The sequence below is a fragment of the Aythya marila genome, assembly GCF_965140915.1.
Source record: "Aythya marila genome assembly, chromosome: 9".
Lineage (NCBI taxonomy): Eukaryota > Metazoa > Chordata > Aves > Anseriformes > Anatidae > Aythya > Aythya marila.
This window is the reverse complement of record NC_139050.1, coordinates 5,308,316-5,321,678: the sequence shown is the minus strand read 5'-3', so window position 1 is coordinate 5,321,678 and position 13,363 is coordinate 5,308,316. Positions and strand designations below refer to the sequence as shown.

Genomic DNA, 13,363 nt, shown 5'->3' with positions numbered 1-13,363 from the left:
TGATGATAACATCTGAAAGAGTAGATTGTTGACTAAAAAAGAGAATCTTATATGAATGCTGACCTTAGGAGGATAAAATTGTGTTCAAGTTTGCAGATGTGTATCTAAACTGCAGTATGTTACTATGATGCAACTAAATGCATTTTGGCTAATTTGAAGCCCCCACAGAAAGCAATGTTACTTTGTAGGAGTGATAATTTAGGGCTCAAACCAAAACTAGGATTACATTCACAGACATGTAAGCAGTGCTTGTCACAGAGCACAGGGTTACAGAATGTAGTAGCAGAACTGATGTTTGCCATAGGGACAGACCTCATGTTGCTGTTTCAGTGAAGTGTTGGTGACAGCAGACTGTGGGTTTCATTGTGCCATAGCAAAAATACAAAATGTAATGCGATAAAATAATACACTGTGTGATCTTCTGCTGTGGCAGTTCATAAAGGTTCTCTATTGTAGTGATAGAATATACTCGACGTTTTTGAGCATACTAACTATTCAGTGCTGAAACAAAAAAGGAATTTATATAGAGACGTTTGCAGTGAATTATAAAAAGTTTGACCATGTTTTACACAGCAGTTCCCCAAGATGGTACTACCACAGGTAATCTTCGTCAAATACTAGCACTGCAGGAAGTAACATCAGTTATGACTGACTTGTTTCTTAAACAAGTAACATTTAACAAGTAATAAAATATTAAACCTAAAATACATTTTTCAGGCTTCGGAGTAACTATAAATCTTGCATTTTAAGCTCCATAAAATGTGAAGGTGTTAAAATTTTATTTGATCCGTTTGGATTACCAACCTCAGTTGCAATACCTAAACTTTTCAAATGCATGCAAATGTTTTAGGAGCCTGCATCACCGTATCTTAAAATCTTTGACTACGTTATCAAAACTTCACTTATGATTCCTTAGTCTGCATTATATAGCGCCTACAGGGATTCTTAAAATAAACTGTGACTGAATAATTATATATCAACTTGGTATCTAATCCAAGGAACCATGGGCAGGCGACAATACCGGGAAGAGACAAATAGGAAGTGTGATCTCTGAACTGTAGTAATATCTACCAGAAATTACTAAGTTTTGATAAATTGTTTTCCAGATTATCAAACTATGATGAGTTTCACATTGGGTGATCAAAATCCCTGAAGAGAGTTGCTGTCTTACAATTTCATACTGTCAAGTTAAACTAAAAACAGTACTTCAGCAACTATTCTTGCCTTTACACGTAGAATTGCATGCCACATTAGCAGTTTCTGTCAATTAGCAGTCAATTTCTGACTTACAAACTCACAAAATATTACACTGTAATTCCAAAGCACTAGTAAGCAGTCACCTGCTTAAAACAGTAACAGATAATACTGGTACATTTATACAACAGCATAGTCTCAACCATCCTCTTCAGTTTTTGTGCATTGCCTTTCAAACATGCAAGTAAAAAAATGTTAAATCAATACAATCAATATACCAGGGCAAAAGTGAGTGCTTCAGTGAATCCAGCAGCCGCCAAGTCCAGTCTCAGAAGTTCTGTGAGCTTATTGAGGGGGAGCTAAAATTAAACAAAACACAGTTTTTGACTTCCATCTAAAAACACTCTTCTGTTCTTTCCCGAGGTGATTCTGCCTCTTACATTATGGTGAATTCACTAGGGAGGTACTCTGCTTGTGTGCTTAAAATTTTTTGAAAGCATCAGCCAGCTGCCTTTAGGCTTGCCTGAGGAAATGAATCTCCCAATTAGAGATTTAATATGGGCTCCCTGCTTAAACCCTGTCTTTTTTCAAGTACCAGCGACCACTGGTCTTGGACTTATTCAAATCAGTGGGGCATCTGTTTTGTATCCTATCCATGGTAAATACTTCTCAAGGCAAAGCATGTCAAAATATTTAATTCCTAGGTTCTGTTTTCCCCAAAGCCCTTCTGGCATGCACTAGTCATTTACTGACAACAGAGCGCTTATTTGAAGGGGCAATCTTACTTGATTAGCTATGGTGTACGTTTTCGGAATAGTCATCTGAATGTTGTTATAACCATAAGCTATTGCTGCATCTTCTACGATATCACATGCATGGATAATGTCCGCTCTGGTAGGAGGGATTTCAATCTCTATATTGTTCCCATTCCCTGTGACGTGTGACTTCAAACACATCCTAGTCAGCAGCTTTGCAAGGCTTGATGGAGTTTCACTGAAACAAAACAAGAGAGTAGTAATTTACTGATCTTACACTATACTTTTTAAAGTAATCAGTGTTTCTGCTATGTTGCCTTATTTCCCCAATAATCTCTAAGTGCTTTACAGACTGTACGTAAACTCCGCATTCCAACAAAGCCAGCTCAGATTCTGACTCTGAGACAGTCATTTTTCTTTACTTCTTAACAGTTGTGAGAGGCCATGAAGAACCATTCCTCTTTTGTGAAAACAGCAAAGAAAGTCCTACAGAACTGATCTAATTACCAAAGTTAACCCCAGAATTTTTTCATAGATTAAAAATCATGGTGTAAACATTTTTAAAACGATGTAATAATCGGTGTTTAAGTATCTTTTTCATGATTAATGCTTAAATAAAAGAAGCTTTTATTTGCAGTAACACACCTGATTCCTAACTTCTTGTTAATGTGTTCAGGTTTCACCTTCTCTTTTCGGTAAGCCAGTTCCTAAAAAGAAAGGTAAAGCTTTTCAGCATATACAACCCTTGCTACCTCTAAAAGGATTCAGTTTTGACATCTTGCTAATCTAGCTTCTTCTAACTGTGATATTCAAATGTCATCCACAGAAGACAGGTGTGGAATATTACATTAAATTCAGTATTTTATGATAACATGATTCTTGAAAATAATACTACAGTACATGATGCAAAAGCTGTTCTCAGTTAAGCTAGGAGTTTGAATGCAGCATGAAATCACTGTTATTGAAACTTCTGATAATTTCAGATAAACGCAAGTAACAGGGTTTCTGAAAGTTTCCAGTCACCGGTTCATCTTAAGTCAAAGCCCTAAAGCAGCGAATGGTCATGCATGAGACTGCATGGTCTAGTACAGATCAAATGACTTTTTGGAGGAAAAGGAAGGAAAACTTGTTACCTCTGTATTGGCACAGAAATGTTTACCATTATTTAACCTAGGAAGTTTGTAATGCATCTATAGCAAGCTATTGTGTATGTATATTTAAAGTGTTTCTAAACTTCTAGATAAACAAATCCATAAAAACCTTAGCATCCAGAACTCTGAATTTTTTGCTCTATTTTATGTAGGGAAATTGCATTGCCTAGTACAGTGATTTGTTTTGTTGGATGTCACTTCTAGATTCTAGGTCTTTCCTCTGTAGACTGCAGTTACCATTGTTAGAAGAAAGAGCTAAGATATAACTAGAAAAAATTCTCAACAACAAAAAAGTTTCTTTCTCCCTAATTAATTTGTACTTGCTTGATACGCCCAATTTTACGAACCCAACCAGATCTCTGTCTTCAGTCACTTCCAGGAAACAGGAGGGATTGCTCTCTATGCTTTTTTGTTCTCCTAAAACGACTCTGTCACTGCACAGAGATGTACCTGGCACTCCTAGTACAGGTAAACCTGCACTTGTAGTCAATATACTGCCTAATAGACCTTTATATAGTTGGAGTCTATAAAATGAAGGACTGAAAAAATCTGGTGTTAAAAGGTTATTTTAACTCATAGGCATTACAGCTTCCTGATCTGATAATAAGTTATGCTGAGGCTGATTTCAGCTGCCCACTGGTTTCAGCCTGAAGGACCTCTTTCTGCATTCCTTTTTTCCTGATACGGAACAGGTAGGTTTTAAAGGCTTTAGACACAGATTATGACCTTTGATTGCAATCTCTGCTTGTTTCTCAAAATGTCTGTATCACAAACTCTAAACCCACAGTAGTGGTTTCCACACGTAACTTTAAAGCCTAGCCATCTTTCTTGAGTATCAAACTGTGAGACTATTTTTAGCTTCATCATAAATTAGTGGAGCTTCAGAACGAGTTTTCAACATAAGGGGAAACTGAGGCACTGTTCTTTTTTGTGCGGGGTTAGAGAAGGCCCTGACTCACTCATTACCTCTACAGAAGAGATGATAGTATCAATAATAGCACCCTTATACTTCATGTAATTAAAGTCCTTTCCCCAAGGATAGTAAGATACCATCTCACTATGCTTACCGGATAGATGTGGGTCTTCCCATTAGGAAGAATTACTTCTACTGCTTCAACACTGTGAGAGACAGAAAAACAGAACTAAAAATGTGTTTTTTAAATGTGGCCCAAATGTAATAGCTTTCTGACTAGATTTATACTCACGTGAATGGCTTCTCACAATATTCACTAAACATCGTGACTATAGTATCAAGAACAATTTTTGCCTACAAAATAAAAATGATAATCACATTGAAATCTGTCCTCTACTTCTACTGAAAGCAAAGTGTAATAAAAAAGGGAAAAAAATCTTACATTCTGTTCATTCTACGCTATTTAGTACCTAAGAATCCAGAATCATAGCAGTCTAAAATACCAGACCAAGTATTAAGAAATGTTTTGCTTCTGCTGCGAAGATATCTACACTAAAGCTTGAAAAACAGAAATCCTTGCTCTTCAAGGCTCTGAAATACTTGTATGTTTTTGTTAAAACTGTTCTGAAGATACACAGAGATCTTTATTTCCAGCTGGAATTGCATCTTCCAAAACTTTAGTTTAATTAGTTACTTTGCTAATCAAGTGAGAATGTAGAGGCTGGAGGATTGTGCATTGTTTAAGAAAATACTGTTAAATTAGCTTCACTTGCATAACTTTTTAGTGAACAGTTGATATTTTAACACATTAGTATAATAGAACATAACCATGAGATTCAGCTCAACTTCTCAATCTACAAATACTGTTTTTGATGCCTCACGGTATAATTTTCTTCATGGAAACAGAACAGCACTATTTTGCACTATCAAAGTAAGCAGCAGCAAGAAGTATTTAATTTTTAGTTTGCTTAGAAGTGATTCTCCACTATGTAAATTTGCATCAATAATACACCATTGTGTAGCTGGGTAAATTAAAAGCATTCTTTGCTCTTCAGCATCAACGTACACATTTTAGGGAAACTATCAATGAATGCACAACCTATATTTGAGAATAGGCAATTATAACCGCTGGGCTTTCATGCTTCCGCTTTGACTTACAGAATTTGCATATGGAAGGACTTCCATTTCATAATAATTTGCACAGCATCCCTGCTTGAAAAAGATAACTAAAAAGAAAAAGTCTTCTCCCCTTCCCTCAGCCTAAATTTGAAGTTGGAGACAAAATGATTTTTTACAGAGTATTCCATCGAAGTAAGCAGTCTTACTGAACTTTCCTGTTTTTCTAGGTCTGAAAGGCTTCAAGAAGTGCTCAAAACCAAAAATAAACCTAGTTTACTTAGATTTGCTAATACAAACTGAACACATACTGTCATCATAAAGACCTAGTAAAAACAAAGCCCCCTGAACACACAACACTGTCCACAAAGCAAGTCTAAAACTCTATTGAGGGATTTCCACGTAGCCCCACAACTTATCCTGCCCCTTTGAAATGGGAGGTCTGCTCTATAAACACCTGTCTACTGCAGGTCTTTGTACTGGAGCACTATTACCCAAAGGGAAAACAGGGACTTTACAGTGTATCAAAAGCAGAAAAGATTAACTTACCTTTGTCATATCTGTGCCTGTACATTCAACAAAAACATTTCTTGTGTTTAGGTTTATTTTTGAATGATCTCCTAAAACATGAAGAGAATAACAAATTGAGAAATGGTATTACTTATCTTGCAATGACACTGATTGCTTTTGTGATTCAGAAAGCACCTTCCCCAGCTTAAAAACCACTATGTCTACTGCACCAACACTCAGAATTCTTACAAGAACAACAGTACTTTCTATTTTCAAATTATAAATCAAGAAGGGGAAAAACAGCGCGCTTCCTATCAGAAAAGGCAGACCAGACTTGCTGACCTGGCTGTCCTTCTACATTGGAAGGTACACAAATCTACAGCCACTCTCTGTATCCAGTTGAAAAAACAAGCTAGCAGAACAGCAGCCATCTGCTGGTGGCAGAGTGGTTCTTCACTTCCAGAGCATCTTCCCTTTCCCGGCTCTGGCAGCACATCTGCCTTTGTAACATGCATGAGAAAGCAGCCTTGGATAGGGAAGATTGAAGTGTTTTTTTAAAAAGTGATTTACACTGATAAACATCCATAGCTGCTTCTGCAAATAACCAGGATCTTGACTGTCATCTGAGATACTCTGGCTTTTGTCTACATTAGTGGCCTAGTGCACAGGATGGGTTCCTTTTAAGCCTGGCTTTGGTTTTTGCCTGTACTTGCTGTTGTGAGGTATGCCCTGCACCACACTGCTGATGCACTCAAAACTTTGTCATTTTGAAGAAGCAAGGTAGACAATGCAGTCAGGGCCATCATCTAAAATGTCTTCCTTGCAAATTGGATGCCAAGTCCCCAGTAGTCAAGTCCTTAAAAAAGTGGGGTTCTGTTAGTAAATGGCAAGTTGTGTGAGGAGGCTGAACAGAAATCTGCCTCACACTGCCTGTTAGGCATAGATGTCCAGTGCGTACCTTGAAAGAATTTCATTGCTAGTCACCAAATGGTGTGGACACATGCAGTCCTAGAATTGTTTGAGGTGGTGCCAAATAAAACCTTAGTCCTTCTCACCTTTCCTTGCCCCATTCCCTGGTGCAGATGCACCCCACAGGAGTGAAAGGGAAGCACACTTAGATAGACACAGGTGTTCTTGCTCCCTTTGATCCCAAACAAGTCACTCAGCTTCTGTTTTTCTGTTTCCTACCTGCAAAACTAGGTCACAGCTAGACTGACAGAAAGTCAGGTACAGCAGCGAGGTGAAGACTGAGGGAGGGATGCTGTACGCCCTTTCCAGGATGCTATGCCATACCCCTTTAGAGCTGAAATGTACTCAGCTCTTCTGGCCTCACTTTGAAGCCCAAATAACCTTTCATTTAAATACTTGTAGGTAATGGGAAAAAAAAAAAAAAAAAAAGGCAAATATTTACATTTCCTGATCTATCTAAAAAGAACTGTTAACCTGGAAGCTTCTCTCAAATACTCCTCTTTAAAGTACAGACAGTTTTTAAGAAATTTAGCTTAACCTTTCTGATAAAATGTAAACAACGTGCAATGTTTATACATGGAACACACTGAGGCTGGAGTAAGCCTAACCGAGAAGGATCAGATACAGTTGTTCTTAACCAGACTCTGTCACAGAATTTGAGCTGCCCTGTAAGATGATTTAGGTTAGCTGTTTAAGATTTGGATAAAGACTTTCAGGAAAAATACATCCAATGTGATTATCCCTGCAGATTTTATCAGTCACTGTAGGGAAATGGTTACTAATTTTTGACCTATATTAATCTGTAGATGTATAGATATACTGAATTATCTCTGTTAAGGGAGTAGTTTTTGCCACGTCATTAATTGGTTTCAGTAAACATGGCTCTCAAAAATCACCCCAAAGCTTCTTTTGCATTCAGAGGAAACTCATGTTTGGAAACACTGCAAAAAAAAGTTTAGACCAATTTATTTTTTTTAACCCATTAAAGACTTCTTGAAGTTACCTGTGATACCAAAAGGATTCACAAGAACTGCTTCACACTGCTGCTAAATACACTGGGCTTAAGATGTAGATAAAGAACCCTGCTGTAACCTTTAAAACACTACAAAGCAGAGTATTGCAGTTTACCAGTAAACTAAATTTTTTTAGAATTTAGATTTTTTAGAATTACCTTTTTTTTAAAAAAAAAACAGTTTACAAAATAATTTCTTATTTCTTTTAGCTAAATCGTTGATAAATGAACAACATGTCTAGGTATACAAAATGCTTTTCTAACAAAGGTTCCTACCACAAGAAACCTATCCTGAGGTTATATTACAAAAATGTAGAAGGATATGAGAAAATAAGTGCAGAGGTATCCAGTGGGACCTTTATATTGTCTTGTCTGAGAAAAGAGGAACACTAGAAACCCAAGGAAACAAAAAAATGTGGCCTTGTTTAAACTGAAAGAAATATAGAATTCCATGTGAAGTTGTAAGTGAAACAATTTGAATAGAAGAGAATAAACCATATTGCACATTAACATTTCTGTTAGACACCCTGACTCACAAAACAGCAGCAACAGCACAAACTGGTCATCAGAAATCTTACCATTGATGATTGGTGGCATGGACAGAACAACACCATTGCTGTCATATATGACAGGATAAAGTGGTTTGTTTTCAATCAGGTGTAAATAGTGCCGAAGATGGCTGTCAGTCTGGAGAAACAAAGCATAACCCTAAATTTCACATTAGCTCACTTACAAATTTCCCATTCTACCACAGTCCTCTACTGAGACATTGATGGGAATTTTTAAAGAGGGCAGGATTGGGCTTACATCTAGGTATTTCACTAGCAAAAGCTATTCACTGTCAAAAGCAGGAACACTTGGAAATCAGAGAGCTTGTTTTTTGTTTTCTTCCAAAATGTTAGATAACTGATTTATTTAAGGATTCTCTCAAAAACGCGTAACACATGCTACCCAAACAATGCCCTCGTTCACTGCAGCAAACCTGCTACTGCCAAACCCACAAGCACCCATCCTTAGTTTATCAGAACATTCCTTAGAACTGCTAAAAATGTTCACTATGATGCTTTTAATGATGAATTGCTGAATATTGACATATTTACACTTAAATTTGATTCAAAATTTGCATTTGTTCCAATGACATGGATATATGCTCTACCAAAAATAGTTTTCTTTTAGTCTGATGCCTCATTTTCTAGCTTTTACTTGCTTTCAGTCAGATATCTTTGAGAGTTTTTTTTACCTCTGTATGTGTGCTCCAACAGAGTTCTATATTTTAATAATAGTATCATTTTCAAGTACTGATGTTTAAAGTGGCCTTCATAAATACTGTAAAACTAGACCTGTTAAAATCTTTTCCTAATGCTGACCAGGTTTCATCAGGATACTGGGCCAAGAGCAGTGCTACATCTGCATAGTATGTAGCTGAGTAAATAATTTAACGTTGACACCACATAAGTTGGCCCAATTAAAATAACATTTAAAAAAATTATTTACATCCACTTTTTTGTCAGCTTTGTACAGTGAATATATTTACAGTAGAGGCACGTATATAAACCTTTTACAGTACTATGAAGAATATCACAAAAAGCAGTCTTTGTGTTGAAAAACTGGGAGGCTAACATTGAATTCACTATATTAAGAGTTATGTTTAGACATCAAACAACGTGATATATCTTTCATGGGCAACATAATTTAAGTATTACCATGCATTTCTCTTGAGTAACCAAAATGTGGAACGTTCATTGGCTGAAGGTACAGAAGATGGCTGGGTTTTTCTTGTTAGAACAACCCTTAATGCCAGGGGTATACAAGATGCAAATTCTTGGAAACTTAGCTTCCTGCCTTTAGCACATCAGCTCTGAAAAATGACACTTACCCTGTACAGATCCATCATTTGTGGAGCTGTGTACTCCTGCGATTGGTTCAAGGGCTTGAATTTAATTTCAGAAGGTGCTTTAGCCGTATAAGTAAATGGACCAGCAATGGTGTCCAAGTCATGGGTACCTATTGCTACTAATGCTCTTCTCCTAGAGAAAGGAGGCAAATAATGACTTTACTAGTAATAGCTGGAGTTCATTTGAGATCGTGTTATGATGCTCAATATTCCCGTATGTTCATAGATCTTACTGAAAAAGTAGACGGACAACGTTGAGAAGCCTAGAAATTAATTTCAGTCTGCATGCTACTGATGAGATACAAATATTAACAACCCACACAACAGTCAAAGGCAAATCCAGTAGGACTACTGCAAAAGGATTTTTCCTCAACTGTTGCAGAAAATGTAGCAGCTATTTATGCCTGTATTGAGAACAGGCAGAAACAGGGAAGGAAATGAGAAGGATCAACAGAGCTGTTATAAAAGATTTTCCTTAGCACAAATATAAATATAATGCTTCTCCCCAACAGGCCTGTGAAATCTTATTGTGACCTAATCATACACAAACACTATATGCTACTTTACATTTAAGCACTAACCTGCAAATATTTTGGTGTAGCTTTTCTTGGAGGTCAATGAAACTGTCATAGCGTTCTTTGGTAAAAGTTATGTTACGAAGAACTGCAGCTACAGCATGAGGACGGACTTTGGCAGTCTGCAACAGATTATAAATTTCAAGTACGCAATATACAAAACTTAAACTGATGAAATGTGCCCTTTCCTTCATAAAATCCTCTTTTATAAAGTAGTAATCAAAATGAAAAATCATGAAAATACATTAGAAATCCAAGGAAAAAAAAATAACAAAACAACTCCAAGTCTGGTAGAGGCAATGAGGTTTTCAATGTACCCTGTAATAGCCCAGAAGGGAAACGCTATCCAACTACCTGAAACTTTGATTTGACCTGCTACTAGCTACTAAATTCACCCAGAAAAATGTCTGTTCCTCCCCACCCCCCTTCCCTAAAAACAAATCAAACTGAGTAGAAATATTTAAATTTCTTTAGCTCTTGTTCTGCACATAAGATTTCCAGTCTCACTGCTGCTATAAAATCGGTCCCTATAATCAATTTCATAGCTATCTTTCTGGTTGAGAAATGTTCAATACACCACAGTGCAGTAAACACTTTTACCTCTTCAGTGATAATCAGCTTCTGACCTTCACCTTTAGCTGGTATTATCTTTTCATACCTAGGGAGATTTATCCTAGAATAAAAATAGAAGCAAGTCTATAGTTGAAAAGCAGAATATTTGTAAAATGCAGGAAACTTTAGAAATATGGCAACAACTACATGTAGAAAATTTTGTTAGCAACTGTTCTGGTTTTGGATGTTGGGATTTGGGCATGTAGATTTTATTTACGCTGCTTAAACATTAAGTTTTCTATTGAATAGTAAACAGATAACTAAAATAGAAAGGATGCCTTAGTGAAGATAAAGTCATAGCAGAAAAGTGAAATAAATAATTTGTATCAGTACGTATTACAGAGGAGCACAACAAAGTGCCTCTGCAGTCGTTGTTTACAGAGGATGAGTATCAGCTGGAGCAGCAGTTGAAAAAGTTGTAGAACAGATCCAAAATGTAACAAGATTCTGGTCTAGTCTCTCAGAAGTCTGTAACAGGCCCTCTCCGGAGGAACAACAGGGACGCATATGGACATCTGACAAATCCAGCTGATCTATGCCTCAGACTGCCCTCTCCAGTCAAGTAGCAATGTTATTGACCAGAAATGGACGCGTATTCAAACAAGTAACAAAACACACAAAAATCTCACAACTCTGTTACCTTTCTTTAAAGACCTGCAGTCCTCGGACCAACCCTTCGAGGCAAAGAAGATCATATCGATTGGCAGGAACATCAATTTTATAGAGAACGGTGTCAGATGCACCCTCTGCCTTTCCTTCACCCTTTTCTTTACTTATGATGTCTTTCTCAGATGTCTGAAATTAAGCAAAAAAAAAAAAAAAAAGTTTTTAACCTGAAATATCTTGACATTGACAGCACAATGATAGTGAGATAATGTAAAAGGAAAAACTATTAAGTAAAAGTTTAAAAGTATAATTTGGATTTATATAGCAAGTATACATGCCAAGTATCAAAAATAATGTAAAATCAATATCTTTCTCATACGTAAAGATCGTAATGTAACATATCAAAAGAAAAAAAAAAAACCACTCTTAGAATTTGAATTGTTTAAACAGAGATATAAGTACAAGTCTGCAAGCTAGCAGATCCCAGTAGAGAACTGGGACCTTATTTACAGCTACAGATCAGGAAAGATTGGTGTTATCAATTCTATTCTGAAATACAACATGACATATAGGGTTTAGATGTCTTTTGGAAAACCTAATAAAAAGAGTTAATTTAATTCAAAAAGCAAAACCAGAATGAGTTCTACTGGAACAAGATTTATGTTGATACAAGCAAGAGGGTCAGCAAACTTTCACAAGTACAGAATCTAGTTCAAAACTTGAAATGTGAGTGAGTTACAACTCAGGAAACAGAATGTCCAGGGGAAACATTCTTGTGGTATTGCACACAAAAATGCATACAAAACACAGCCAATAAGACCTTGCAAATATGTTTAATATTTGCCATATTTTCCTTGTGGCCTTATTTATGCTGCTGAATTAAACGAATTATTTGTCAACAGAGATTGCCAACCTTTACAAACTGTAGCACTATGCCACATGGGGGCCTCCTGCCCCCTAAAACAGCAATTTTGGGGTCTCCTTTTCAGATTCAAACCACTTGTGTCAATACGCTCTGTTACAGTAGTATTTTATACAAGACCCTAAAGGTCTGCGTTACATACTCTGGACTGTGCTACACAGATATATGAGAAAGTTTCAGGTGGAAAAGCTCGCTGCAGTACTGCTGAGGGATCGCACAGGATAAAGGGGACACTGAAGTCCTGTCTGCATCACTTTTTCAGCACAGCCCCACGGGCACGGTTCCCTCCAGACCTTGACTCGATGTTTTCTCTGGCGCACGGTGAGGGCCTTGTCCAGCACTATACCGGGGAAGCCGGTGGCAATGTGCAGCGCAGGCTCTTACCGTGTATACCTGCTGTCATTCTGCTCCATCAGGTAACAAAACCAGGACTTACCACGTCGTCGAGCTCCAGGCCAAACTCAAAGCAAAGCTCATCAAATTCTTCATCAGCTGGGGGGGGGGGGGGGGAGGGGGCAGGAAAAAAAAAAAAAAAAAAAAAAAAAAAGTGGGTTTTGGTTTACAAGCAGAGCTCGGAACCCTAAAACTAAATTTTGTGGCGTTTATTTTGATAATTTCAGATAATTTTGAAAAGGGGGGGGATGAAAACCACGTGAAGCAGTTTGCCAGTGCCCGCGCAGCAGTTTCCTTAGGACTCAGCGCGTTCCCTGAGGCGTTACTGCCGCAGTCACTGCGAGGGGCTCCGCGTGTCAGGGCCCAGCCCCGAGTGCCGGCCCGGCCTCTCACACGCGGGGACCCCCGCTCGGGGCCGTGCTCCCCCGCTCGGTGTCGGTGCCGGCCCCGCGCTGCCCCCCGCCCGGTGCCCGGTGCCCGCACTCACTGTAGCTGCGGCCCAGCGCCTGGAAGAGCAGCTCGCGCCGCACGCTGACGGTCGGCATGGCGGCACCCGGCCCGCCCCGCGCCTGCGCGCCCGCTCGCCTCAGCGCTGCCGCCTGCCGGGGCGCCGGGAAGGACGGGGCGGGGGTGTTGGGAATAAAGGGATGAGCTCGCTAATTGCCTCGTCTGCCTGCCTGGGGGGGCGAGGGGAGGTCTCTGTGTGTGTGTGTGTGTGTGTGGCGGGTTATAAACACCACG

The 13,363-nt window shown here is 38.4% G+C and overlaps 1 protein-coding gene across 1 annotated transcript in view; it reads right to left on the bottom strand.

Moving 5' to 3' along the window:
- Positions 1-13,177, bottom strand: part of FARSB (phenylalanyl-tRNA synthetase subunit beta) — a 35,890-nt gene extending 22,713 nt beyond the window's left edge. Inside the window, exons 1-13 of the mRNA XM_082767660.1 lie at positions 13,110-13,177; positions 12,666-12,721; positions 11,342-11,496; positions 10,690-10,762; positions 10,096-10,211; positions 9,497-9,647; positions 8,199-8,307; positions 5,679-5,749; positions 4,306-4,367; positions 4,168-4,219; positions 2,595-2,656; positions 1,980-2,187; positions 1,473-1,553 (exon numbers count right to left, since the gene is read on the bottom strand). Of these exons, the coding sequence (XP_082623786.1) occupies positions 1,473-1,553; positions 1,980-2,187; positions 2,595-2,656; positions 4,168-4,219; positions 4,306-4,367; positions 5,679-5,749; positions 8,199-8,307; positions 9,497-9,647; positions 10,096-10,211; positions 10,690-10,762; positions 11,342-11,496; positions 12,666-12,721; positions 13,110-13,167 (1,254 nt within the window). The 5' untranslated portion in view covers positions 13,168-13,177. The remainder of the gene's footprint in view (positions 1-1,472; positions 1,554-1,979; positions 2,188-2,594; positions 2,657-4,167; positions 4,220-4,305; positions 4,368-5,678; positions 5,750-8,198; positions 8,308-9,496; positions 9,648-10,095; positions 10,212-10,689; positions 10,763-11,341; positions 11,497-12,665; positions 12,722-13,109) is intronic.
- Positions 13,178-13,363: the final 186 nt, after the last annotated feature.